This window comes from Atractosteus spatula, chromosome 18, assembly GCF_055471065.1.
Source record: "Atractosteus spatula isolate fAtrSpa1 chromosome 18, fAtrSpa1.hap1, whole genome shotgun sequence".
NCBI classification, from domain to species: domain Eukaryota; kingdom Metazoa; phylum Chordata; class Actinopteri; order Semionotiformes; family Lepisosteidae; genus Atractosteus; species Atractosteus spatula.
Genome location: NC_142723.1, coordinates 8,204,337 through 8,231,575, shown reverse-complemented (window position 1 = coordinate 8,231,575; position 27,239 = coordinate 8,204,337). Strand labels below are relative to the sequence as shown.

Genomic DNA, 27,239 nt, shown 5'->3' with positions numbered 1-27,239 from the left:
ATTCTTATATAAAAGGTTGTAAAACTCTATCATACCCTGACAATCGTGCACCCTGGAGATTCTTTTCTTTGCTTAACATACCAATTCAATTTATTAAAAGGTATACTTTTAGAAAAAGGAAACGGATGTCAAAGAGCTGTTCTACCATTTAAAATCAATACAATATAAGAGACATAATATGGCAAGATTTAAGATTAAGCAAGTTGTCATGGGGACTGCAGTTTTTTAAAGGGTCCAGAGAGCTAAATGTCAGGATGAATGCAGTTGTAAAATGAGAAATGGAATTTGTGAAAAAGAAGATCTTGAAATTAGATGTTGTAGTAATGTTCTGTTACTATCAATTATGTCTTAAAAGCTGTGAAAAGAAATACAGGGAAATGTTTGTTACAAGGCTGTCATTTAACATACGTTTTTCAAGTAGTAATACGAAGCATTAATAGGCCATACGAGGTTGTTGTAATTTCTAAATAATGTATTTGTGACTCAGTGTCCTAACACTAGCTTATTAGTAAATAAAGAAAAAATATTGCACCGAGAAGAACATCACAAAAGGTTAAAATAGTATCAGCCCCTCAGTAAAAATTTTTTTTAATGCATTTTAAGTTTTTTGTTTTACTTTAAAAGCCAGTAAATTGTTTTTTTATGAGAAACTCAGTACTTCAATTGATTAAACTGTGAGACTCCCCTTTACCCTTTCACAGGTGTTCCAATGCCCAGACTGGAGTGGTACAAAGACTCTGTGCCTCTCAATAAACTGAATAACCCTCGATACAAGGTGGTATCTAATATGGGCCTTCAAGTCAGAAGGGTCCAACCAGATGATTCTGGAATCTTCCAGTGCTTTGCCAGGAACTCAGCTGGAGAAATCCAAACACATGCCTACCTTGATGTAACAAGTAAGTTTAAAGATCTAGGAACTCGGAATTCATTCAAAATACAACGTCTGGTTTTGTCCTTCCTGTTTGAAGTGCACAATGCAATGAGTCACTTCATGTTTCTCAATAGCTTATGTGCACAGTTAAGAATAAATCTAACATAGACTGTATAAACTTTATAATGTCTACAAACAGAGAACTAAGAACACCTGCAGTGTTCTGTAGCTCTTTATGAGGGTCTTCAGTATACTAGTAGTTCACAGCCGATTCCCCACACAAGAGCTTGTGCTCGACATAAAATTAAATGTTTAAACTATAAATTCTATTCCTTTGTAAGTTAGTGTTTTTCTTTTTCAAAATTGGTGGTATTAAAAACATGTTAATCTTTAAATTGCTAACTAAATTACACTGTATTTGCAATATAAAAAATACTGACATGCTTGCACGTTGCTATACAGAACAGCTTATTTTTCATTTCTGCATAATTAGTGTATACATTACTTCTTTAGTGTAGTTTACAATTCCAATTATAGAGTAGCTGGAAGCTTCTCTGCAGCTTTTTCTTTTTCTTGGTGTAATTGGTGAAGATTTCTGGTTTTGGTGACGGCTTTGATTCTGTGTGCAACTTGAGGGCTTTCTCGTTAGGAGTAGGAAAAGTAGATTTGCTGGGTACATGAAACAAGAAAAGTATCTTATAAAACTCCAGCAAACACTTTGTGCTTACCCCTGTATTTTCTTGTACATCTATTGTAAAAGAAACTTAGTTTGATCTCTTTTGATAGTAACTATCTTTGCTCTTTCATGTAAAGATGTTATTCAGGGAGCTGTATGCTTCTTAATTCACCTACAAAAACAAAACAAACCTTTGATGATGGTGATTATTTAAGTACACAAAGGATCTTTTAGAAACTGTGTTTGGTTTGCTTTGAATTGTGTTCTCTGGAGATGAGTTGATTGTACAGTTTGAAATCTCAATGACTTTGTTGACTGTAGTAATAATAATATAGAAAAGAAATAAAGGGATGTCAATCATACCCCCATGTCATCCTTTTAGAGCTTAGATTGATTTCAATAAGAAATAAACATTTAGGAAGCTAAGGCATAAATCCTCTCCCTTTAATTAGCTTCCTATCCAGTGTAAAAAGCAAATCCACACTTCGTTTCTAAATAGCTTATGTGCACATTTTATAATAAATCTAACATAGACTGTATAAACTTTATAATGTCTACAAATGGAGAATTAGTTTTCAGCTTTATTCGCATTAATTGTGCAATTGTGATGCCATCCTTTGATCTTTAACTTAATTGTATCGATTGACCAGCCTTTTAAATCAAAAGTATTTCAACAAAAGTGTTATTTTCCTTAATGAAAGGCCAATTAGTTGAGCAGTTAAACTTGTCTGAAATGTTTTCTGAATTGAAAGTTGTTCATGAGTGTTACAAGTGCGAGTGACACTGAATTGATTCAATTGCAGTTGTGGATCTCAGTTAAAATGTTAGTGATTCTAATGCATTTCTATGATTTAGATATCCTACTCAACAAACAGCATTTTGTAATTTAAGTGAAAATAGCAAAGATTATATGTAAATTGCTGTGGATTAAATTGTCTGCCAAACAGTTGTAAATTAATTGAACACATATAGTTGCCTTTATAATATTCAGTTTGCATCATTTTTTTTAAGAATTCCATCAGTAACTACTACAGTTTGAACAATAATACTTTCTGATCTGTATTTTAAAGTTAGGATTGCTAACTATAGAGACTTGTGTTGGAGCTGCAAGTGGAAATAGAATAGTAATACAGTTTAGTTGTTGTTTTTTTTCAATTGAGAGCCTTATGATGTTCTTATCATGGCAAGGATTCAACAGTGAAATCTATAATTTTTTATATCAAATCAAATATAAACAGTGTTGTCCCCAGCCATCAGGTTCCTGACAGAAACACAGCATAAACCTCAAGCTCTATAAACAGAGTTCCTTTACTTTACCTGTCTGTCTGGTTTACACTGATGCTATATCATATTAATAAAAATCAGTTGAAAAATCAAAATGTTTTTGGACACAGACAAAAAAAAACATAAGGTGATGGGTTTTGTGAGACAAATTCCTGTCATAGCAGGCAGGCCGTGCAGAACTGGCCAGACACTGAAAGGTATGGCAGTGTCTTGACAGCAGGAGGAATGCATTTTTATTCATTACCTATTGCTTGGTGCCAGATTGTCAGCTCATTGCTGTTTTCAAATGCCTTGATATTGGATAGTGGAACTTCAAGTTAAAACGTCTAATTGAATTTTGCAGGTATGGCACCAGTCTTCACTCGGGCCCCTATGGATATCACAGTTACTGATGGGACTCTGGCCATCTTTGCTTGCGAGGTTAATGGAGCACCAAAACCTGCCATCACTTGGAAAAAAGGTAAATCTTACAATTTTTTATTACTTATTATCAGTGATCTTTCACTGTGTGGGCCCTTCAAATTGATACAATTAGCAAGATTTCAGTTTGAGATCACAACCAAAGGTTAGGTTATTAAGCCTTGTCTTTAGTGACAGAATAGCTGGATGAAAATGTACCACCTGGAATATGTAATACTGTTTGAAAGATAAAGGCTGCGTTAGAATGAGACCTCTAATTGTCTTGGTCTCCTTAACATTGGATCAAGGTTGCTTTCTGTCAAGATATGTGTGGAAACTGGTGTGAAACTGTTTCTACAAAATAAAAGATGTTTCTAACAGAAGTGTGCCATCCCCAGTACATTTTCAAAGTTCTTTGGTGATCTAATAAGAGTAGTGAGAGCAGAATAGTGAGTGATGAGCCTCCAGTCATGATCTGGCACGGAAGCCAATCAAGAATCCACTGTCAACAATAGTATATTTGATTCCATCCCACAAAACCTAACTAGGAACTCTGCCAACACCTAATGAGGTGATAAAAGCTCTCATATAAATGAAGAGCAACAAAGCAGCAGGGGGTGAAGGAATTTTTTCAGGTTTTTTCAGCATGGTGGACAGGAACCAACACTATACCTCCATGCCTCATCAAACAGATCGAAAATGAAAAGGTAATTCTAAATATCAAGGGTGATTGTTACATTTTTCAGGAAAGGTGACAAATCCAGCTGTGGAAATTACAGTGTTATCCCTTTGCTCTCCATCACAGGCAAGATCACTGCAAAATAAACTAAACTGTCTCATTCCTCTTTCTGAAGAAATACTCTCAGAATCCTAGCGAGGTTGAGGAGGCATGTCTGTTATTATTTTTTAGCCCATTAATTGCAGGAAAAATACTGGGAGCAAAACATACCCCACTACATTGCATGGATTATTTAAAAGAGATTTGAGTCTATGAATCATGAATCATGAATTTTAAAAGATACAGCTGCTCCATGGATGTCCTAAAATATCATCAACATGCTATGCTTGTTTCATCATGATATGTACAGTATGCAGTAATCTTCAGCAAGGATTCATTATAAAGCCCTTTGAAGTCTGAACAGGATTCATAAAAAGGTGTGTCATCACCAGGGCTATATTATATTTCACAACATTTCTGAGTCCCATGTTTCATTGGATTGCAAATAAATTCACTGTTGTAGGGAAACTAACTCACTAGTGGACGGTAATTTAATCTTTAGCGACTCCTCTTCTAAATTAAACATGCCCCAGCATGTTGATGATACTGCAGTATTATTCTTAATAGAAATGATCTGCAGTCAATGGTCAACATTTGTACTGGGGTAAATATTTTTTTTTACGAAAAGATGAGAATTAAACTAATACGAGACTAAACTCCAGAATCAAGCTCTAAATGCAAACATTGTGGCCCTGTTGATTCAGATTCACTGTATCATTGTGCAGTTATCTTTCACGAAATGCTGACATTTACAAAACCTCACAACATCACTTTAAACCCATCACTTTAAAAGAGCAGCCTTTGGCATCCTGAGGAGGTGAATTGTTGAAAATCACCAAATTATTTTTTTTGTCAAACTGAGGGTCTAAAATGCATGCATCATTCCTACCTTATCTTAAGGGACTGAAACATAGGCAACAAGGCAACCGTTATATCAACAGCACTGCAGAAGATTTTATGTATCAAGTAGATGGACAAATGCAGCACTTACCTACAGTATGTTCCTTCCCAAGCAGACATTATAAGGATCAAAGCTATGATAATCTACCATCTACCATCTATAATCTACCATCAGTTCCATTGAGATGTTGCAGAAATAAATTATTTTCATGGTTATTTTGTATATGTCTTAAATGAATCTTTTTCAATTTATTTTGACATATGAAGAATGATTTATTTAACCTAATAAGACAGAGTGTTTACTATGATTGTAACTGGCATACAAAAACAGCTTATATTTTAATTATTATTTCGTATATTTTAATAGGAACCTGATTTTGTGCCTTAACAATAGTGGATGGACCTTTAATGCTGTGTTTAATAACAATAACTAATGCATATTAGCTGCATATTGCAAGGGAAAGCTATTGGTCAAAAGTCAAAAGAAAGAGACAAAAACAGCATTTTGGCTAGAGAGCCTTCTTTAGGTATATATGTTGTGTTTTTTTGGTTTTTAGTTTGGAATTAACCTCTGCTTATAACTGTCTACCTCATTTAGATCACTGCCTATACAGTGTTTACGCTTTTAGTGTAGTGTTGCCTAGTTACATGTTATCAGGATGTAGATACAACCAAAACATAAGTAAGGAAGAAAAGGTTTTTCTCTTCAGGTACCATTATCTTCATTATTACAACCTACTGGTACATGAAATGCAGAGCTATTTTCTATGCCACTGTGACTAGCCATTATTTATGTCTTTGCTGCCACTGCAGGGTTACTGAAATTATTATCTTCTGTTAGAAAAGTAATTATTATCTCTCAATATTTGCTGTATTCATTAACCATCAAATGTAAAAAGCTTTTGCAACTAGAAAAAAGGGTAATTTGCAAATCGATAAAATTATTTAGCCATTCTGTGTCAGGTAGCATTAATTTGCCTTTTCAAAGGGTCTTCCCTTGTGAATGGGTCTCTTGGTCAGTATTACAATCATTCAGAAATGTTGGATTTTAACATAGTTTCCCAGCCCTGTGTGAATCCGACTCCTGTCCCTTTATGTATTACAGGTGGTCAGATTTTGGCAAGTGGTTCTGTCCAGATACCCCGATTCACACTTCTGGAGTCTGGGGGGCTGCAGGTGAGCCCTGTCTTCCTCCAGGACTCGGGGAACTACACCTGCTACTCCACAAACTCCGAGGGAGCCATCAATGCAACAGCCTCGATGATTGTGTGGAGTAAGGATGCACGTGCAATATTTTTCCTGTTAAGACAATAGAGGCCTACCAAGTCTTTCTTTCCAAGACTAAGTCTTTCACTTAATTAAATGAAAGTTTCTGCTTTCAGCTTTTTGATCGCTTGCTGAATAAATGTGATGTGAAAAACAGCAATTTAACCATCCAATTGGCAAAATTATTATTTTAGTCTTTCCTTCATGATATGTCTGTTTTTTACACTGTGATTATGTTTTTTGAGAAAAAAGCTATTAAAAAAACTTTCGACCTCTTATTCAATTACTTTTAACATATAAGAAAGAAGAAGAAGCAGTGTTCTAAACTATTCCTGTCCAAATTAATTCCCTTCTATCTAGTCACATAGCTCTTTTTTTCTTTTTTGCATAGCGTGTCAGGGAATTGCTTCTGTTTTGTCTAATGTATTTGTTTCTGCCAGGCCGCACCTCCATATCCAAGCCTCCTGAGGATAGGCGTGTCATCAAAGGAACAACCGCAGTGCTGGAGTGCCATGCAACCTATGACCCTAGAGTGTCTGTCAGGTGAAAGAAAATGATATGCCCTTTAAAGATATTAGCAGTATGTCTGTCTACATCTCGACACAAACAGCTGTGACCATTTTATATGCTTACTATTTTTATTAATTGTTTGTATGTGTTTGATTTTTTACAAAAGCTGTTAACACTTGCTTACAGATACAGCCCATTAAAAAAATCCATATCCATAACTGATCATTATGTGTCACTTACTAAAACACTTTTAATTCCTTTGAAGAACCCTCATGACTGTAGTGCTTAATTTATGGGGCTCCATTTAGAAATGTGTTTCACAGAAAACATTAGAGAGCAGACCACGCACCCATTTACATCAGCGGGAGTGCAGTGGAAAGGGTCAGCAGTTTTAAATTCCTAGGTGTTAACATCACAGAAGACCTAACCTGGTTCTACCACACCAGCTGCGTAGCCAAGACAGCACCGTAGCGCCTATTCTTTCTTCGCAGACTTAAGAAGTTCAGCATGCCGTCACATATCCTGGCTAACTTCTACAGGTGCACTATTGAGAGTTTCACTGCCTGGTATGGGAGCTGCTCCATCCTAGAGCGCAAAGCATTGCAGAGGGTGGTGAAATCAGCACAGCACATCACCGGCTGCGTGCTACTGAACATAGAGGATATCTACTCTGTTAGATGCCTCAAGAAGGCCAGGTCTATTCTCAAGGACCCCGGTCACCCCAACCATAATCTGTTTTCTCTACTACTGTCTGGAAAACAATACCGAAGCATACAAAGACCAACAGATTTCAAAACAGCTTTTTCTTTCAGGCAATAAGTCTGCAAAACAGCCAACCACGGCAGCTATCAGCAACTACCCAAATGACCACTGATATATAGTCAGTCCACTTGAAACTGGAAGGGGCACCTGCGTTTTTTTTCCCCTGACACCTCATATCCCTACCATATCTCCTTATGTTATTAATTGTGTAAATCTTGTAAATTGTATAATTTATTGTTTTCAACTCTGTAACCTTAATTCTATCAACTTCTGTCCTATCTCTCCTTGCAAGCTTGCGGAAGAGTATTTCATTGCCGACAACCACCGCTATATGCTGTATTGTTGTGCATTTGATAAATAAATCTTGATTGACTGATTGATCCATAGGTTTGTGTGGAAAAAGGATGGAACCGTTCTCAGCAGCACAAAGGGTGGCAGGATCAGTGTGAAGGAGGGGTCTCTCCAGATCAGCCAGACTTGGTCAGGGGACATCGGAGACTACACATGTGAGGTGCTGTCTCAGGCTGGCAATGACTCAAAATCAGCTCGTCTGGAGGTTATGTGAGTATTTCAGTTTTGAAATGCTTATCTTATGTTGGAAGGTTTTTACTGTGTGTGCTTTAATTAATTGAAACATGGCAACCCACTACATCAGGTTCGCTCGAAAACACAGCACCTCCATTGCAGAATGTTACTACAACCAGCTTCTTTATTAGTTGATTCTACAATTACCAGGACCAGTGTAACGATTAGGATGCTAGCTGTTTTGAGATCTTACCCAGGAGTGGATTGGAAAACACAACAAGCTGAACGGCCTTGTGCTAGACTGAACTGCTCCTTTTTTTAAAAAAAAATTATCGGTGTTTCCTATATTTCTTTGTATGTCTGCAGTTTCCTTTTTTCATTTGTAATAGTTAAGTGAATCTCATTTTGAGGTAGCAGTGACTTGCTAATTATCGCATATTGAACTGGAAAATTCTCAGAAGTAGCATTAAAAGACTCTATTAACTGTCATAGGAAGATGTTGCTTCACGGCTCCACTTTCAAAGTAGTGTGGGATCAGAGGTTATATCCACAGACTGCTCAGTAATTTCTGTCCTTGACTAGCAAATTCAGGAGGGTAGAGACAGAGAGTGCACTTTTGCTCTGTCAAGGGGCGGGGGGGGGGGTCACTGTCAATGGTAATATGATAGCAATGGTTTTTCAGCCTTTCTGATGTTCCTGTCCCCCTTAAGGAGCAGAACAGAATCCTGAGATGATTATAAAATTAGTCTCTACTACTGGCTTACTCTTAGATTTAAAAGACATGTTTTTTCTTCATTCTTTCTGTTATTATGCTGTTCAACTGGATCCTGCAATGGAAACATCAGTGACAGATGATAATGTCTTTGCATTATTGCATTGTAGAAATTAGTAATTACACTTGAATGTCACCCAAGTCCTGGGCATCCACCTGCTTGCTTATTTTGACACAATAGCATTGTATTTTTGCATATACAGTGTAATTTCTATTATTTTACATACATGTGTTGTTAAAGAAGATAAAGGCTATGTCTTAAGTTGTTTCTTTGTTTTCTGCAAATAAGATTCTGCCAAGCAGACATTGTGTCACAATTTAAGTGGTCTGTCATGTTTATTTGGACCCCGTCCAGGATCCTAGTTTTGATCCATTGGTGCTCTCTTGAGGAAGAATGCAAGGTCCTCTTCCATCAGCTGGTCTTCCCTTAATGGGACATTTACTTGTGTTGCCCAATTCTCAGTCTTCATTAATCTTCATATTATTCCTTATTAATTAAATATCAGAACTTCACTAACTTTCCTGATCACTAACTAGCAGACGATCCTGTTTGGCCAGAGTAACGTCTCACTCATAAATACCCGCGTCCCTGAATTCCTGCTAATGGTTTGCCATCATATATTAGCCAAGATGATGGCAAACAAAACCACTTCAAGCTACAGCACACCCTTTCTATCAGAATATGACATGCAGTGTCTAACAAAAGTATTCAGACCCGTGGTCGGTCTATGTTATCCTGTTTTATGAAATTACGAAATGATACATATTTTTTTAACTTAATATATCATTCTAAATCTAAATGTTTGAACTAAAGACTTCTATGGTAAGATAGGTTGCATGAAATGTCAGAAAAAATAAAGAAAAAAACTGTAATATGTTGACTGCATAAATATTCAGATCCTTGAACTCAATATTTGGTGGAAGCAAATGGATAAGTCTTAACCAACTTCCTTGAACTCACACCAGCTTGGTGCAATTTATACTAATTCATCTGAGAAGATTTGCCCAGGTTTTCTCAAGTTGCATGGGAGATATTCCACAGATTCTCAATAGGATTCAAATCAGGACTTTGGCTGGGCCAGGTGGTGCGGTGGCTCTGTGGCTAAGGATCTGTGCCTGTGGCTGGAAGGTTGCCGGTTTGAATCTGGCGGGTAGAGGAATCCTACACCGTTGGGCCCCTGAGCAAGGCCCTTAACGCCAACGTATAAATGGCTGACCCTGTCTGTGTGTCTCATGGAGAGCAAGTTGGGGTATGCGAAAAGACAAATTCCTAATACAAGAAATTATATATGGCCAATAAAGTGATCTTATAAAGGACTTTCATACTTGACTGTCATGATGATGTTGACAAGAAGATGTACTGCTCTTGGGTCTGGAGTTGAGTCTGCACCAAACATACTGTTTGGCACTTAGACCAAAAACTTGCAAAATAACAATAACTTTTGCCACTTTTTGCAGGACTACTCAGGTGTTTTGTTGAAAAACTCCAGGTCCAATATGAGATGGGTATTCCACTCTGGCTATGGAGGCCAGCTTTGTGAAGTGTTGTCCCTAAGTCATCCATTGAACTCTGTAGCTCTTTCTAAAGTTGCCATTGGTTTAGTTGCCAATTTCCTCCTTTTCTACCAGCTCATTGCTGATCTAAGCAATGTCTCTGTGTTATAATGCAGCTTCCATTTCTTGATGATTGAGCTCACAGGGAGTCTGTGATATTTTTTGTGCTCTTTTCCTGATCTGTACTTTTCAGCCACTTTATCCCTGACTTGCTTTGAAAACTTCTTAGTCTTCATGGTTGAATCTTTTCTTGAAATTCTCTATATTATCAAGCAAACTGACTGTTTTTATTCTGAAATCATGAGAACCACTATTTAAGTGCACATAGGGGTCAACTAGAGGTTACTCACCTACTGTAGTTGTATGGCTCATTAAGGTCATTTTGGATACTAATGTAATTGTGACTTTTCTATTTTTCTTTCATAGCATCCGTTTCTTTTGTTTTTGCTTTGAGCATGTGGATTAGGATGTGTATATAACAAATATCAGTTGCTGTTTTAAATTATCAAGTCTGTAAGCTTTACAGCAAAAATGTGAAGATTGTGCAAAGGTCTGAATACTTTTGCAAGGCACTGCATGTGCCTTGAAATAGATGTACATTATAATACTAAGTTAAGGGATTTCATTTTATATATAATGAGTTTCTGGTATATTGTGTTCTCTGCATAAGCGATATAACTTTCTGCAGCTCTGCTGTTCAGTTCTGGATTACTGAAAAATCTACACAACTTGAGGGGTAGATATTTGTTTCTCGAGGAGTCCCCACAAATGTAGCAATTCTGTAGTTCTATAGTAACTATAGTTACAATTCTACAGTTCTATAGTTACTGTTGAGCCCTGCAGGTCCTCACAGTGGTCGCTAGAATTGTTACACTATACCTGTCCAGCTTGGCTGATAAGTAATTCACAAAAATATCAGCCCCGTAACCATAATGCTTAATCAAACCAGGGCACATTAAAAAGAAAAGTCTTTACTTCTCAGGAACATCTCTGCATTTTAATAAAACATTCCTGTCATATTCACAGAGCAGCTTCATAAATTAATAATTACTATTGGAGCGCATATTTTTTAATTAAACTTTATTTTTAAGGAGTAAGGCTTTGCTTAGACAAGTAGGAATTTAATAATAACTTATATTTATACAGTGAGTCAGAACTTTATATGAATTTAATAGGAAAATCATCATTAGTTTGAAAAGAAGGAGAAATATTGTGTTCCTAGAAATAAGATGTTTTATATTCATATTAAAAAAGTAGAGATCAACCATTAAGCATATTGTAGGTTGGCTATGAATGTTTATAGTTGGATGAAATTCTACATGTCAAATTAAAGGTTTGTTTTCTGTCAAAGTATAAAAATGTGCTTACTTTGAATACTTACAGTAAACTTAGGAAAGGGAGTACTTTATTCAGATACTAACTTAGTATAATAATTGTTAATTATGGGTGCTGTCCTTTAAATGGAATTTGTGCTGAACTGATACAAAAATCAATTTGCCTTTGTTATTCTCATTCAGGTTTTATGTATCAACAAATAATTTTACTGCAGGTACTTGCAATTACAGATAATCTCATATAGCTTTACAGATCTGAAATTTGTTAACTGCAGTGCTGAGAGTTCAGCGAGTACATGTTTAAATTCCTTATTTGCATAAAAAAGAAAAAAACGAGAGCTCTCAGCAGCTGTTGAGAGCACAATAAATCTACTTTACATTTTTTCTCTCCGTTATTAGCTTGAATATTTTAGCACGATCCAGGTACAGTGCAGGTTAAATTAATTTAAGGTTTTACATTACAAAAGCTTTAAATATAGGTCATGTGTGGCAAAATCTTTATTTATTTGTATATGCATTTATTTACTGACTAAAACAAATGTGAAACATTGCTAATTCTCTCTTAACTAGCTAAACTGTCGCTCCTTAGATTCAGAATCAGTGGACCCTCTCAGCCAGATTGGTTCTTGCATGTGGTGTAGCTGGTGAGAGGCCAGCCCTGGTCGTTCAGAGGCAAACTGGGCTTCACGTTTTTGTCTGTTCTTTTGTTGTTTTCCAGTGAACTCCCCCACTCCCCTCGTAATCTGCAGGCCAGTTTGAATGCCTCTGACAGCCGCACAGTGGATCTCTTCTGGGTCCGGCCTTTTGATGGAAACAGTCCCCTCCTGTACTATGTTGTGGAGCTGTCTGAAAACAGTAAGTCAACCTGAAAAATAAGGATGTGTGGAAGATCTGAAAGAATGCCTTCAGCAACGATGTACTATTTTCTATCTCTCTGTCATTTCTTCGAGTGTAATCAAATGAAACAGTCCACACTGTCACATCTTCTGAGAAAAATATTCTTCTGTACTCCAGCAATATTTAGCTTATATCAGATGTAATTTATTTCTCTATTTGTCTTTTTATTTGTTTATTTTTGATAGCCTTAGTGGTTTTCTGTCTTGGCAGTAGTGGTAGTGTGTTTAGTTTGTTTTAGGTGGTAGAAAGATGGTTAAGCCCCTTGTTCAGCTCTGTCACATTGCTTCAGGGTGACGGTCTCTGTGTCTGCCTTTCCCATCAGATTCAAGAATGCTTCTGTTATTAACGGTCCAGTTATTAACACTAAGTGATCCACACATTGATCTTCATGAAAGCTAGGTTAGCTCACATGTTGGCTATAATGCATGACGTAACGACACCAGCCTTCAGTGCATACATTGATCTTTAAATGCATTCTCAGAGATAGATTTGTCTGAAGATAATCAGAGAACCTAACCTAGATATCTTTTAATTTAAATACTTGAGAATATCTCCTCACTTTTATTTCTAAAATACTTTAGGCCAGTTTCAGCTCAAGGAGACATTTTGCAAGAGCACAGTAGTGGTCTAGTATTTGAATAATTGTCTAGATTATTTTTCATCATTACTGACAAAGTACAGTGTTCTCCATCTTGTCTCTTCTGAATCTGAATTATAGAGACCTGCAAATTTGTAATTTTGGTAGCTTTTAAAATGTTTCTTTAACCCCTAGATTAAAGAGCATACAGTATATTTGAAAAACAGCAATAGCTTTTCACAACAACTTTAATTTCTTATTAGACATGAGTTAAAGACACTAAGTTACAAAAAAACTACAGTAAGGACATGTTAAAATTCTCTTTTACCCTGTCTGGGAAAAATGGTAGTGCCTGTTATACTCAGTAGTTGTAACGAGACGTTTTTGTATACCAGGTGATAGTTGAACTTAATTAATGTTCAACTAATGACAGTTAGTCAATTAATGTTCATTCTGTGTGTTTCTCAAAGACAGAATACCAGCCCCTCAAAGGAAGAGTTCACCCTGTCTTGTTTCCTTCCTGTTTCACGAACTTCAAGGCACCTAAGCAGATATGTTTCCTAAAACAGCTCCTGGAACATGTGACATGGAGATATAAACTGTTGAATGAATGTCTGCCACTTGCTTTTTCCCAGCCACTGGAAATGATGTACAGCTTGTGAATTGCAATTTTATTACTCTGTCTTGCAGAAACTCAGAAACCATATCTCTGTGTTTTATTGATAAAACTGGTCACTGAACAATACATTAACTTCCTTCCCCTATCCTGTGTTTGGCAGGGGAGTGGGGCATCCTTTGTTTTTATTGCCACTATAGCAAAGGTGTCATTTTTTTTAAGAAGTGCTTTAGCCATTAACTTTACAACTATAGCAACAAACATCAACACACATACACACACAAATAACACCCTTCTACCCTCTGCAAATCCACTGAAAATGAGATAAATGCAGTTGGTTTGCATTACTGTTCAGTTTAATCTTTCTTTACTCCTAGATCACTTATCTTGCATTGGGAAGGGTGTGTGAGACTGAGACAGGGAAAGAAAAGGAATGAATAAATAAAGTATTCTACAGACGCAGTGTATAAACAGAGCCAAGCCCTGAGGTGACATGGGGATTAATAGACTATAGAGCTGAATTCGACTATGTGCTACATTAAGCTGCTTATAAGCAGAACTTAAAGCACTTCTTCAGTGTAAACCTGACTCATAGTGCCACATGCACTGCATAGACTATAATAGGAACTAGAATGTCATTGAAGTGGCTGCTGCATCAGGTTTGCCTGTTATCCTATTACACCCAGTGTGTTTCAGAAAGCTGTTATTGAAATCCCACCACATGTATTTAGATAATTGATTGTCTCAGTGAATTTGGTTTTATGCCATTCACAGCAGTCCCTTTATGGTGCCAATTAAAAAAGACAGGGTGATCTCTGCACGATGCGTGTTTTAATATACTGCATTGCAAAAAAGCTGGAAAGTAGTTTTGTCGCCAATGCCTTAAAGATTAAAAAAGCATTCCCTCGAAATTACATTTCCCAGGTTACTTGAGTTTTTACATTAGTTGCCCATATCTTTTCAGGCAAAAGGTCACAATATCTTATTGACTAATAAAGTTAGTTGTGAATGGTGTTGTTCTCCCAACACAGTCCATGTAGTGTAATTGATGACCAGTGTCTTCTACTATTTCTTGTCTTTGTCTTCACATTTAAAGTTAGAAACAATTTTTCTCTTGCTCATGTTTTGAACACTACTCCTGTATGTGCAGTGAATGCCTGCATTGTACTGAGAAATTGATTGACATATACATTTGATTGACATGGCATTAAAAACTCAACAAATTATCCATCCATTTTCTAAGTGCTTCATCCAATTCAAGGTCATGGGCATGGGCAAAGCCTATCCTGGCAAGCAATCGGTGCAAGGAGTGGCACACCCTGGATGGGATGCCAGTCCATCACAGGGCACACACAGACAGAAACACGAGCACACATTTTTCATAGGGTCATAGAGTCAATTTTCCTAGAAACCAATTCACTTACAAGTACATCTTTCGACAGTGTAGACTACTTTGTATGCAACTACATTTTATATATTTGTATTTATATGTTCAATATTTTTATTCAATTTTATGTAATACTTTAGCATGGGTATAAAACATAGGGCAAACATACAGTACAAACTTCACACAGCTAGCACCCAAGATTTCACTTCAAGGAAAAAATGCTAACCACTGCTCCGCTATACCACCTACCACTTAATATATTTCTGAATTAATTGAGGCAGGGTTCTGTGAAACCAAAAACAAATGAAATAAAACATGCCCGCGCTGTAATTTGCAGCCATCTTGAGTTCTATAGTAAACATACGATGCAGGGCAGGTAATGGTCAGAGTTGTTCAGGTACATACTGTACTCAAATTCTGTGTTTCTGAGGAGCATGGCGTGGATATTTTATTTGATTTATATACCGTTCATTTGCTTGTATCAGGTGCACGAAGTCTTGTGACCTCAGGGTAACAAGATGGAACTGAGGATGAAGTTCCTGTAATGTGCCGAGATCTGGGACTTCTTTTAGAGTGGCTTTTGCAAAGATAAGAAAACACAATGACAAATGTTTAATTCATGCCCCATTTGCAGTGGAACCTTAACTTAAACTGGCTTCTGTCCAAACAGTGATCTTCATCATTTTATCTCCAGCATTTACTGAAGGGGGCTTTAGTCAGCTCCAATCTGAGCTGCTCAAGCATACTTCTTTAATTAAAATGTGCCAACAATCATCACATTCACCACCCTGAAATGAAAGATTCTCTTCTTTCCAGAAACAGAGGAGTAAAGAGCAACCATCTAACTATTGTTTACAAAAAGCAGAATTTGATCCCTATAAAAAGGTAAAAATTAGTCAAAAATGTAGCATGCTTCAGAAAAACCACATGCTGCGTCTGTCATTATCAAGAAAACCAAATAACAAATCACAAAGAACAGTGAAGAAGCAAGCAGTGGATACAAAAGGCACATGTGTCAGCATGGCATAAGCGTTATTTTGACAAATATGCAGATGGCTATCCAGTTTTTGTTTTCTGGCTTGATAGGGTGTTTTTTTATCAACTGTGGGAGGTGTTACTTGTTAACATCCCCTTCTTATAAGAAAACTGCCTAAAAGTCAGGTTGTACTTAGAAGACAGGACAATCCTGAGTCAGCACAGGACCTACTGTACCTTAGACATGATTGAACGTTAGGATTGCTCAGGATTAGGATCAGCTCAGGTGTTTACATGTAAATCTGATTCCCATCAAAATTCTTAAACTTCCTTTTCGCAATACTCGTACTTTTTGGAAGATTCGTAAAGTGGAGAGTGTTTATTGATGGATCATTCACCCCTTTCAGAAGGAAATCAGAAAATACAACTGTGAAGAAGTGATGGCTTGCAACCTTTGCTTAATTAAGGTTCTGTTTGTCTACAGGTTAAGACTCATCGATCTTTTAAACAAAACTGAGAATGAAATACAATGAAATAATTAATATATTATTGCCTACTGAATTTGAGATGGATATCTCAAGATGTTATATTATATTGCTTAACCCTTTGTACAGAGCTCAGAGCAACAACAGCTGTTTCAGGCCATGCTAAAAATTTAAAATAATGCAAAGGCTATATGAATGCAATTTGAAAGGTATAGTGATGGATGTAGGTTTTTTTTATTGGACATAGGGATAGATAATGCATCTGAAATATTTTCTCCAAAATATTGAGATTGTAAATTTAAAACTCCGTTCTCTGTAATTGTTTCTTGGAATCTTTCAGTTTCAGCTTTAACCCATAATTCTTTGTGACATACACAAGTTGGTACTGTCGTTTTTTGGGGTGAAAGACGTTTCCTGTCATTCTATGCCTCCCTCTGAAATTGTTTAAACAATTCTGCAAAGATGAACATGCTTTTAAAATTCTTAAACATATCTAAAAATGTTACTTATTCTTTCTTCTGTCCAAAAATATTTTCTGTTTGAATTGTAGACTCCCCATGGAAGGTCTATTTACCCAAAGTAGCCCCCGCAATGACAGGGGCAGTGGTGAAGGGGTTAACGCCAGCTCGAACCTACCAGTTCAGAGTGTGTGCAGTTAACCAGGTTGGGAAGGGGCAGTACAGCACAGAGACTAACAGGTATGTATTCCTTGCCTTTGCCTTGTCAAGCATAGAACAGCTTATTTTATTATTCTTAGTTGTGATCACTATAAAACAATAAACAAAATATGTTTGCTTGCTGTCACAATTCAGTTTTTGGTCTGAAAGAGGGTGCAGAACTCCCATCCATCATGAGAAGCTATTTAGTGTTCCCTGTTTAGTGTTCTAGAGTGTCTTTGACAACTAGGACTAGCTGGGAAACACAACAAATAAAGGCACCCTAGCCCCAAATCCAAACCTGTGCCCTACAGCTGTGAGAAAGCTACATGAACTATCACTCCACCATGCTGCCCTTTTCAAAACTTGTTAAATAAAATAATTTGATTTTAAAGTAATTTAGCAGGAAAAAACTACAAAAGTTTTAAATAAATAACATGCATGAGACCATTCATCCACAAGATGGCTGTGTTTTTGCCTTGTTAATTAGGGCAGAAAAAACTAATTATAACTTAGCATGAAGGTAAAGCTATTTCACTTATGATCAGAAAATAATGTGTAACTTAATCTAGTGCTCATCACTGAATAAAAGCTGAATCAATTTCCTGTAAGATCGCACAATACTGTAACATCAGCCTTAATGATTAAGGGGGTTAAGAAAAGACCTTTGTCTGATTTGTGTGATTTTTCCTTTTTTGATTTGTGTTTTGTTCATTTATATACTAAACAATTAATTTTGTAAGTAGATATCTTTGTAATAGATAAGTAGAGCATTTGTTCCTTTATAGTTGTCACTGAGTAGAACAGTGCCAATACAGTTAATGCGCGGAGTATAATCTGGCACAGCATTTATGCTGTGGAAATAACTACAGTTCCTTCTGCAAGACATACTAAATTGTACTTGTTTTGCACAAGGAAATAGTGGCATTATCTTTTGTTCCAAAGGCATGTGGCATCCATTTACTCCACATTGAGCAATTTATATTCATCAGACTTTATTGAACAGAGCTTCCTAAATTTCTTGTCTTTGCCAAAACCACGACACATCTTAGAAGGGGTACAGACTTAATTTATAACACTGATTCAGCATAATGGAATAATTAAAACATTGATTTTTATTTCATATTTCATTAATCTAGCAAATAAAATCACAGAAAAATCACAAAGAAATGTCAGGCAGTGATTTTTCTTTTTTCTTCATTTGAAAGGGAATGAACATGTATTCGAAAATGATGGAACAACAAGATTAATTTGACAATAGAATTTTAAATAAATACTGTCTTGGAAAAAATGCAGTATTTTCTAATGTTTCTCGGATGGTCTTAATGACTGTTATTCTCACATGTTTATAATAATAAGGCTACCTCAACCATTAAATTCCTCTGAATAACAGCTTTACAAAACAAGTTTGTCATCATATCGTATGAGTATATATTACTTACCAAGTAATCAGTGCTACTTAATCATAGCACCCCATTTAATCTTGTCAGCTGAAAAATCAAACATTGATGAAGTTATTAAAATTTGAACACCTAGCTGCTTAACTTCATGCCCCCAATTAATATTGTATTAGACAATGAACTTGATTATGAACTTATTAAAAAAACATTGTTTGTTTAAAAGTTTTACTCAAAAATTACCATTATTTTTTTTCTGTATATGAAAAAGCAAGCTGTATCTTTTTTAAATTTACTAAGCCTGTCAGCAAGCTGCTCACCGTGAAAAGCTCTAATTCCACTTCAAGAAACCAAATAAGAGATCTTCTGGAGTATGTCTGAACTGTCTGTTTAAATGATTTGACAGGTGAAAATATTAAACTTTGAAATTAAGCAATTTTTACCATCCTGATAAAAAAAACCTACAGAAAATATGTTCATTCTTTTATCTGTATACATTTATTTTTTTTATAAATTTGTATTTATACAATTTTATTTTGTATACATTTTTTGTATACATTTTATTTTAAAGATTTTTTTTATCTTTGAATTAAATCTCAGGCAAATTTATATGTAATGAATAAATGCATTTTAAAATTCTGGATACACCTGTATCCATCCAGTAAAGGGACATTAAATTAGGTTGTCTAAGTTGTAAAGAACCCAGCTAGAGCTCTGATTGTATTTAGGCCTGTTAATAGATATTTTTTCCTAGAGTTGGAGATTGTCTGTCTTGTTAGCAGATGGCTGTGACACTGAATATGCCAATCCATCAGGAAATATTCTCACAAAATGCATTAGGTCCTCCAGTGCCTAAATCCCGCAGTATGTATAACTAGTTTCCTTACATTTGTGTCACTCCAAATAATCAGTTACTGAAAAGCTAGTGAAGAGTTTAAGTATCAATGAATGATTTGTAGGGCAGCACAGTAGCACAGTGGTTAGCATTGCTGCTATGCAGCTCTGGTGCCCTGCGTTCGATTCCAGGGGTGCTCTCTGTGTGGAGTTTGCATATTCTCCCTTTTTTCACATGAATTTCCTCCCAAAAGACATTCAGGTAAGTTAATCGGCTTCTGGGAAAATCTCCCTAGGTTTGAGTGTGTACATGTTTGTGTCGGTGTGTGCCCTGTGATGGGCTGGTGTACCATCCAGGGTGTATCTTACCTTGCACCTGTCATAGTGCATAGTTTAGGACCCTGTGCAGATGATATAATCCGGAAGTGACTGGAAAAAGACTTCTAGGGAAACACAGCAGGAGTGGGACTGGAAGACAGACAGGGGGACGTGACGGCTGTGATCTGGTGCTCAGGGGGCATGGCGCAGTGGGAATTCAAAAGGGAAAAACAGGGCGCAATCCAAAGTCCAGGTAACTAGGAGATCCAATCTGAGACAGACAAGATTAAAACCGGAACAGGAACAGGGACAGGGAACCAGAAGGATAAAAACAGTAACGAGGCCAGGACTCAGCAGGTCTGGACGCCGATTGGAAGAATAAGCCCTCAAGCCGCGGACATAGGGCGACTTGATGCTAGGCGGGCCTCCGGGCATCCGTCTTCCAATGCAGAACCCTTGAAAAATAGACCTTAAAAAGGGATGTCTATACCATTTTTACGTGTAGACATTTAATAAAGTAAGTTTTGCCCATCTTGTGTGGTAAAGTTTCCTGAGGTTGACTCATAAATGAACAACTACAAGGTAAGGCCAGGTAACATCACCAAGTCTGGTAATACTTGACTAGTTGAGTATCTGCAAAGGAACAATAGGTTTATTCCATGCTGAAAAAAAGAAGAAAGAGAACACAACGTTTCGGCCGTGGAGCCTTCTTCAGGTGTGAGAGAGACAGGGCAGTAGGCAAAGGTAAAGTAGCGGGAGAACAAAGGTTGGGAGGGAGGAGAAATGAGAGGCGGGAGCAGGGGACACAAAGAGAATCCAATCAAGAGGTGTGAAGTCAGAATGGGTGCAAAGAGGTGTGAAATGAAACTTCCAATGAATGGAGAAAATTTAAAAGAACAGTAGTCTGTCGTTAAGGGAAGGGAGAATGTGTGATCCTAGCTGCAGAATAATTTTAGTTTCGGTGGTCTTTCTGATGTATGAGTTCGGAAAACCGTCTTTGAGAACACAGACGGAGAGATTAGAGTGGTCGTGGCCGTCAGAGGTGAAATGAGAAACAATGGGCTTGGAGAGATCTTTAATCTTCACAGCCCTGACGTGTTCTCTGAAGTGGTCTCCGAGTCTCCTTCCTGTTTCTCCAATGTAGATGGCTGGGCATTTACTGCAAGAGATACAGTAAATAAGGTTGCTGGAGGTACAAGATGCTGTCTGGGTGATCCGGAATTGTCCTGAGGGGCCTTGAATGAGTGTGGTGGTGGATGTGTACTTGCAGGTGATACAGCGAGTTCTGTTGCAAGGGAAAGTGCCAGGTGTGGATGGTTGTTGAGGGCGGTCAAGGGAGCTGTGAACAAGGAGGTTACGCAGATTAGGTGGTCGGCGATATGAGATGATAGGGCGATCAGAAAAGAGGGCCCCAATGGAGGGATCATCCTGTAGGATGGAAAAGTTGTGGTTAATGGTCCTGGGGATAGGAAGTGTGTTAGGGTGGTAAGGAAGCACCAAAGGAATGCGGTTGTTACGGCGGGAGTTCCTGATCGGGTTGATGGTCCGGGGGGTGTTTTTGGCTCGGGCAAGGGCCCTGTCAATCACACTGCTGGGGTATCCTCTGTTGATGAAAAATGAGTACATTTCGAGGGCTTGGTTCTCGAAGTCGATGTCGTTGCTGCATAATCGTCGTAACCTAAGGAACTGTGAAAAAGGAAGAGAGTTTTTAGTGTGGTTGGGGTGAAATGAGCTGTACAGGAGGTAGCTGTGTGAATCCGTGGGTTTGTAATAAACTGAAGTGGAGAGTCGGGGGTAGTTGATAGAGAGGTTGATGTCTAGAAACGGAAGAGTAGTGGAAGATATGTTAACCGTATATTTGAGGGACGGGTGGAAGTTGGTGAAATGGTGCAGGAAGAACTCAAGCTGATCGTTGGAGCGTTGGATCCCTTGCAACAGAACTCGCTGTATCACCTGCAAGTACACATCCACCACCACACTCATTCAAGGCCCCTCAGGACAATTCCGGATCACCCAGACAGCATCTTGTACCTCCAGCAACCTTATTTACTGTATCTCTTGCAGTAAATGCCCAGCCATCTACATTGGAGAAACAGGAAGGAGACTCGGAGACCGCTTCAGAGAACACGTCAGGGCTGTGAAGATTAAAGATCTCTCCAAGCCCATTGTTTCTCATTTCACCTCTGACGGCCACGACCACTCTAATCTCTCCGTCTGTGTTCTCAAAGATGGTTTTCCGAACTCATACATCAGAAAGACCACCGAAACTAAAATTATTCTGCAGCTAGGATCACACATTCTCCCTTCCCTTAACGACAGACTACTGTTCTTTTAAATTTTTTCCATTCATTGGAAGTTTCATTTCACACCTCTTTGCACCCATTCTGACTTCACACCTCTTGATTGGCCTCTCTTTGTGTCCCCTGCTCCCGCCTCTCACTCCTCCTCCCTCCCAACCTTTGTTCTCCCGCTACTTTACCTTTGCCTACTGCCCTGTCTCTCTCACACCTGAAGAAGGCTCCACGGCCGAAACGTTGTGTTCTCTTTCTTCTTTTTTTCAGCATGGAATAAACCTATTACTTGTTCCTTTGCAGCCTACGCATGCTGACGCAGCTACCCACCTGAACTACTAGTTGAGTATCTTGGCAGTAGATCTAAAAAAATCACTATTTCACTTTCACTGTTGTCAGTTCTGGCTTGCAGACATAGCAACTGGACATTCCATGTGGGAAGAAGTATTAGTTTTTTTATTTTATCTCATTGTTCCTGGCCTGCTTTTATTTGAGATTTCATTGGAGGGCAGATATTAACCATGTTGATTCATCTAGAAATATATCAATACTGATAACTGCAAAATATTTTGAAGCATGAAATGAAAATTAAACAAAATTCATGTAGTACTCTACCAACAGATAATAATATGCGTGGTACGCTAAGAAAAAGATCGTAATCAACAAGAAGTACATATTTTTATTTAAAATACTCATGCATGTGCTATTATCTATTAACTAAGCCATATGCTGTTGCAATTGTGCATTTGCCTAAAAGTCTGCTTATTTCTACTCATTTTAATTATTTAATTTTATACACAGTTGAAATTAATTTCTTATGACATGTTTTGAATTTAAAATGTGAATATGCATAATAAATCTTTTCTGGACACATTGTCTCTAATATTTTAAACTAAAACTAGATTCTAATTACTTTTTAATAACAGCACCTTAATTCAAATAATAGATCTTCTCATTTTTTCTAATTGATTTCCCCTGCAATGAGTGCTTTAAAGAAGTGATAGAGTTAAATCTCACATGCTACACCTGAAACTGCTGAAGAAAATAGACATAAACAGCATAAAGAGAGAATTTGTGTAATAAAATTATATAAAACTGATAAGAATCATGGAGTTTATTTTATATAGCTGTAGTTATAGGAATGCTTTTTTCCTGGTGACTGAAAGCAATGCAGACTATTAGAGACTTGTCAGAGAGACATGCCTCACAGCTATTCTTTTCTGTTACATGCTGTCTGTGTAAGAAGCTGCAGTTCTTTATTCAGGGAAAGATGTTCAAAGAGAATGGAACTAAAAAGTCTAATATTTTTCATAACACAAATGTACTTGTATTTTTTGGTTTAATAGCACACGAAAAAGAAAGTAGAATACAAAGTTATGGAGCATAGTCTATAGAGGTACAGTACATATGACTTTTTATTCATAGTAACACTGTAGAGAGCATTTTCGTATGGTTGGCAGAACATTACTACTGAATTGTAGACTTCTGTACGCTGTCATCAGAATTGTGTTGAACTGTAAGATTTGTGACATTCTCTTAAAAATATCTTATTTTAAGACCAAGATGTTATACATTAATTAGTATGTATTTTATAGTGCAAATGCTATCAACAAAGAGCACAGCTGCATTCAAGCTGGAGATTTTTTTCCATGTGGTTCAGACAGGACAGATTTACAAAGTCATATGGGAGTAATGCTTGCTATTATTTGAAATTGAAAGTGTTAATTAAGAAAAGCACTTCCAGCAAAGAATAATAAATGAAGCCAGATTTAAGAAGACACCAACTATAAATCTAAAACAACCCAAGGATCCCTCATTAAACTTTGAATTTTCAAGATAAGTGAATTCAGGAATACTTGCTAATTCAGATTTAATCATGCTCCAATGTTCAGTACATGGACTATAAAAGAATGCATTTCTAGAGTACAAAGGAAAATACTTAATAAGCAGTGTGTGAATCTTCAATACTACTGTCCTTGAAAATTTACTTTACAGTGATGTTCTTATAACAGTATATATAATTAAATATAGGTATTTATATATATAGCGTATTTCTATATGTACTCTTTAGGTATTATTTACATTGATCATTGCTTAAGACTTTAGTACAGTCGTTAAAATAATTGTCTACTAGTGCATAGTTTGCAAGACTGTGTATCTACAGCATCATTGTCAGTGTTCGACATTCAAAGGCTATTGAATGGAATAGACATAATAGCCAAAACATCAGATGAATTCTTAATTAATATGTACTGTACATTGTGCTTTTGTAAGACGCCTTGATAATATTGGATTATTATACTATATTATTATGAAGTCTTTTGAGTGATATCAGTGATCCAGTTCATTTCAGGTCAGGGAAAACCTATTAGAAACATGTTAAAACACATTTCTCCCAAATCTGCCCATTGATTTGTATTTTGTAATTGTAGTCTGTTCATTCCCTTGTATGGTGTAAACTAGATACTTGTCTTCTCTTGAAAGTCACTGTGCAACAAAATCGTACAATGAATCTTAAGCATTTCTTTTTGATGCGTATAACTCATTGCATGTAATAACTAGTCTAATTAGAGTATTAGATAATTTCACATTTTCCGCTGATATAAGAATAGCACCGAAAAGAAATAAACAAGATTTGTATTTGAGGACATCGTGGGCAGTTTTTTAGGCTATGAGTCTAAAGTGTTATGGGAGATCATGCACTATCGGAGTAACAAGCAGCACATCATAATTGAAGTAAATGTGGCAAAGGAGATCAAAAAGGAAGTCAGTTATATAGCTCATAATCAATCCAGTGACTGTTAAGCAGAAATAAATTCACGGTTACTTTGCATATTAGATATACAGCCTAATAAGCACTTACTTTGACAGCTGGCACTGAGACAGTCTAGATACCTCAGGCACAGAGTTTGGGATCTAAAGAAGCTGGCTCATTCAGCTACTTATCAACTTCAAACATGCCACTCTGATTTTTCATTAATGACCGGGTTTTGTTTAGTTTTTAATTTCCCTCTTGAGTTTGTTTCCCGAATTTTAAGTGCATTGGCACTATTTTGCAATCGGCATATCTGCATTTTTATTGATAAACAAAACAGCTGCCGGCTGTTTCCAAATATCTTTGTTTTGTCTTTGAAAACACACAACTGCGAGGTCTTAATTTAAGGTATTATTGACAAGTGTTAATGCTGGAGTAGTACCTCAAATTTAGCATTAAACTTGTCCTTCAGGAGTGTTTAAATTGTTGTCTTTGACAAGCCAACAAAATGATGGATGCTTTCAGTCATGGGCATTTTGCTGTTATGTGTCCATAGAGTAGCAGAACTGGTGGTTAGTGTCTGATGAAGAGCAAGCAGATGGTGGAAATGTCATTTTGTGCTCTAAAAGAATGCCTGGATTGTTTAATGTGCTGAATGAAATATGATGTCCTTAATGGGTTCTCTCTGAAGACTGATGCTTCGTGAGGAACCCCCAAGTGCTCCCCCGAAGAACATTGTTGCCAGCGGGCGTACCAACCAGTCCATCATGGTCCAGTGGCAGCCTCCCCCAGAGCCAGAGCTGAACGGAGTGCTGAGAGGATACGTTCTCAGGTGGGCTACACTGACCTAGAGTGATAAGAGCCTTGTCGGGAGTGTTTCGGGTCACACCTCAGGTTACATTAACAACTATTTTACCCTGCAGCTCACAACTTGAAACCCACTGAAGATAAGCAGGTGTGAGCCTGGTCAGTACCTGGATAGGAGAGTTCCTGGGAAAACAAAGGTTGCTGCTGAAAGAGGTGTTAGTGGGGCCAGTAGGATGAGCTCACCCTGCAGTCTTGTATGGGTCCTCATGCCCCAGTATAGTGACGGGGACCCTCTGTAAAAAGGTGTAGTCCTTTGAATGATGTGAGGTCATGTCTCTCCATGGTCATTAAACATTAAAATTATTATCTATAATAAATTATTATTAGTAGTATTAGTAATATTACCTTCTTCTGTGTTTCAGATGATATTTACTCTTGCTTTGTCACATATGTTGCTGCTTATTTTTCAGAGGATGCAAGGAGAGGTGTTCCAAGACATTTGGGAAAAGAAAGTCTGTGCTTATCCCTGTAATATACAGTGTGTTTAGTTTCAAGACAAGAAGCTAAATAAATTATTGAACATATGTAAACAAAAAGATGATTATAAATGTGTAACCTGTAGTATACAGTGTATTATTTTTTAATACTTTCTTTTTGTAGGCTAAGTAATGTGTACTCATCTCCTTTGTATTCATTTTCATTACATAGCATATTTGTTAACTTTAGAAATCAGTATCTATAATTAGAGATGGTGACTATGACTTTAATGTCCACTTTATACCTTGCCCAGATTTAAAAAAAAAACACATTAAATTTACACTTTGTGTAAAATTCCAAATTAACCAAAGGCTGTTATAAAACTCCAAAATTACTCCATTAACTAATCATTAAAACAAGATTTTAAGTTAAACCCATTTTACTACAAACATGTATCCTTATCACTAAAGTGTGTGGTAGCATGTCTTAGTGAGTACCATCAGAAGTTTTCTTAGGAGTTGGTCTGTGGCCTAAAAACAGTGTGATCAAATACGTGATGAAGTTCATACCCAGTTTGCAGTTCTTGTTATTGTAATATTCAAGAGAGCTTTATTTTAAGGCTAATCAACTATGAAGTTAAAGTGACGTATAAACCCTGTTTTCCGTAGTCCTCCTCCTTTTCATTTCCTTAAAACACCAGATCTAAACCTACAGCCAAAAGTACTCAGAACTAAGAAATATTGCCCTTTAACTTCTAGGGAATGACATATTAAAAGTAAGATGACACAATGCCTGCTTGCACAGTCCGCTTTTCCTCACACTGCCAGAAAGAAGGTTAAAAAAACATTAGCAAGTAGTGGACTCAGCTTTTCTTATCTAAAGTGACACTGAGCAGACTGCAACGCTCTGTCTTGAAAGGCCATAGACACAATAGGGAAGCTAAATTGGAACCTCCTGTGTCATTCTTGCAGACTGGTGGTCTCCCGTCCATTTCCTCATATTCCTACTCTCCCTTATTACCCTGCACAACTGAACAAGGCACTACAGCTGAACAAGGCACTACAGCTGAAATGATGTTTGTTTTACTTTTCAGCATAGTAATTAACCTGCCTTTTCCTAAGGCATCACTACATCAA

General features: G+C 37.0%; 1 protein-coding gene across 1 annotated transcript in view; it reads left to right on the top strand.

The window, feature by feature from the left end:
- sdk1a (sidekick cell adhesion molecule 1a) overlaps nucleotides 1–27,239 on the top strand; it is a 454,720-nt gene that overhangs the window by 333,889 nt on the left and 93,592 nt on the right. The window contains exons 10-17 of the mRNA XM_088936948.1: nucleotides 702–896; nucleotides 3,175–3,291; nucleotides 6,014–6,181; nucleotides 6,615–6,717; nucleotides 7,834–8,007; nucleotides 12,350–12,486; nucleotides 17,119–17,266; nucleotides 25,511–25,651. Coding sequence (XP_088793074.1) covers nucleotides 702–896; nucleotides 3,175–3,291; nucleotides 6,014–6,181; nucleotides 6,615–6,717; nucleotides 7,834–8,007; nucleotides 12,350–12,486; nucleotides 17,119–17,266; nucleotides 25,511–25,651 — 1,183 coding nt within the window. The remainder of the gene's footprint in view (nucleotides 1–701; nucleotides 897–3,174; nucleotides 3,292–6,013; nucleotides 6,182–6,614; nucleotides 6,718–7,833; nucleotides 8,008–12,349; nucleotides 12,487–17,118; nucleotides 17,267–25,510; nucleotides 25,652–27,239) is intronic.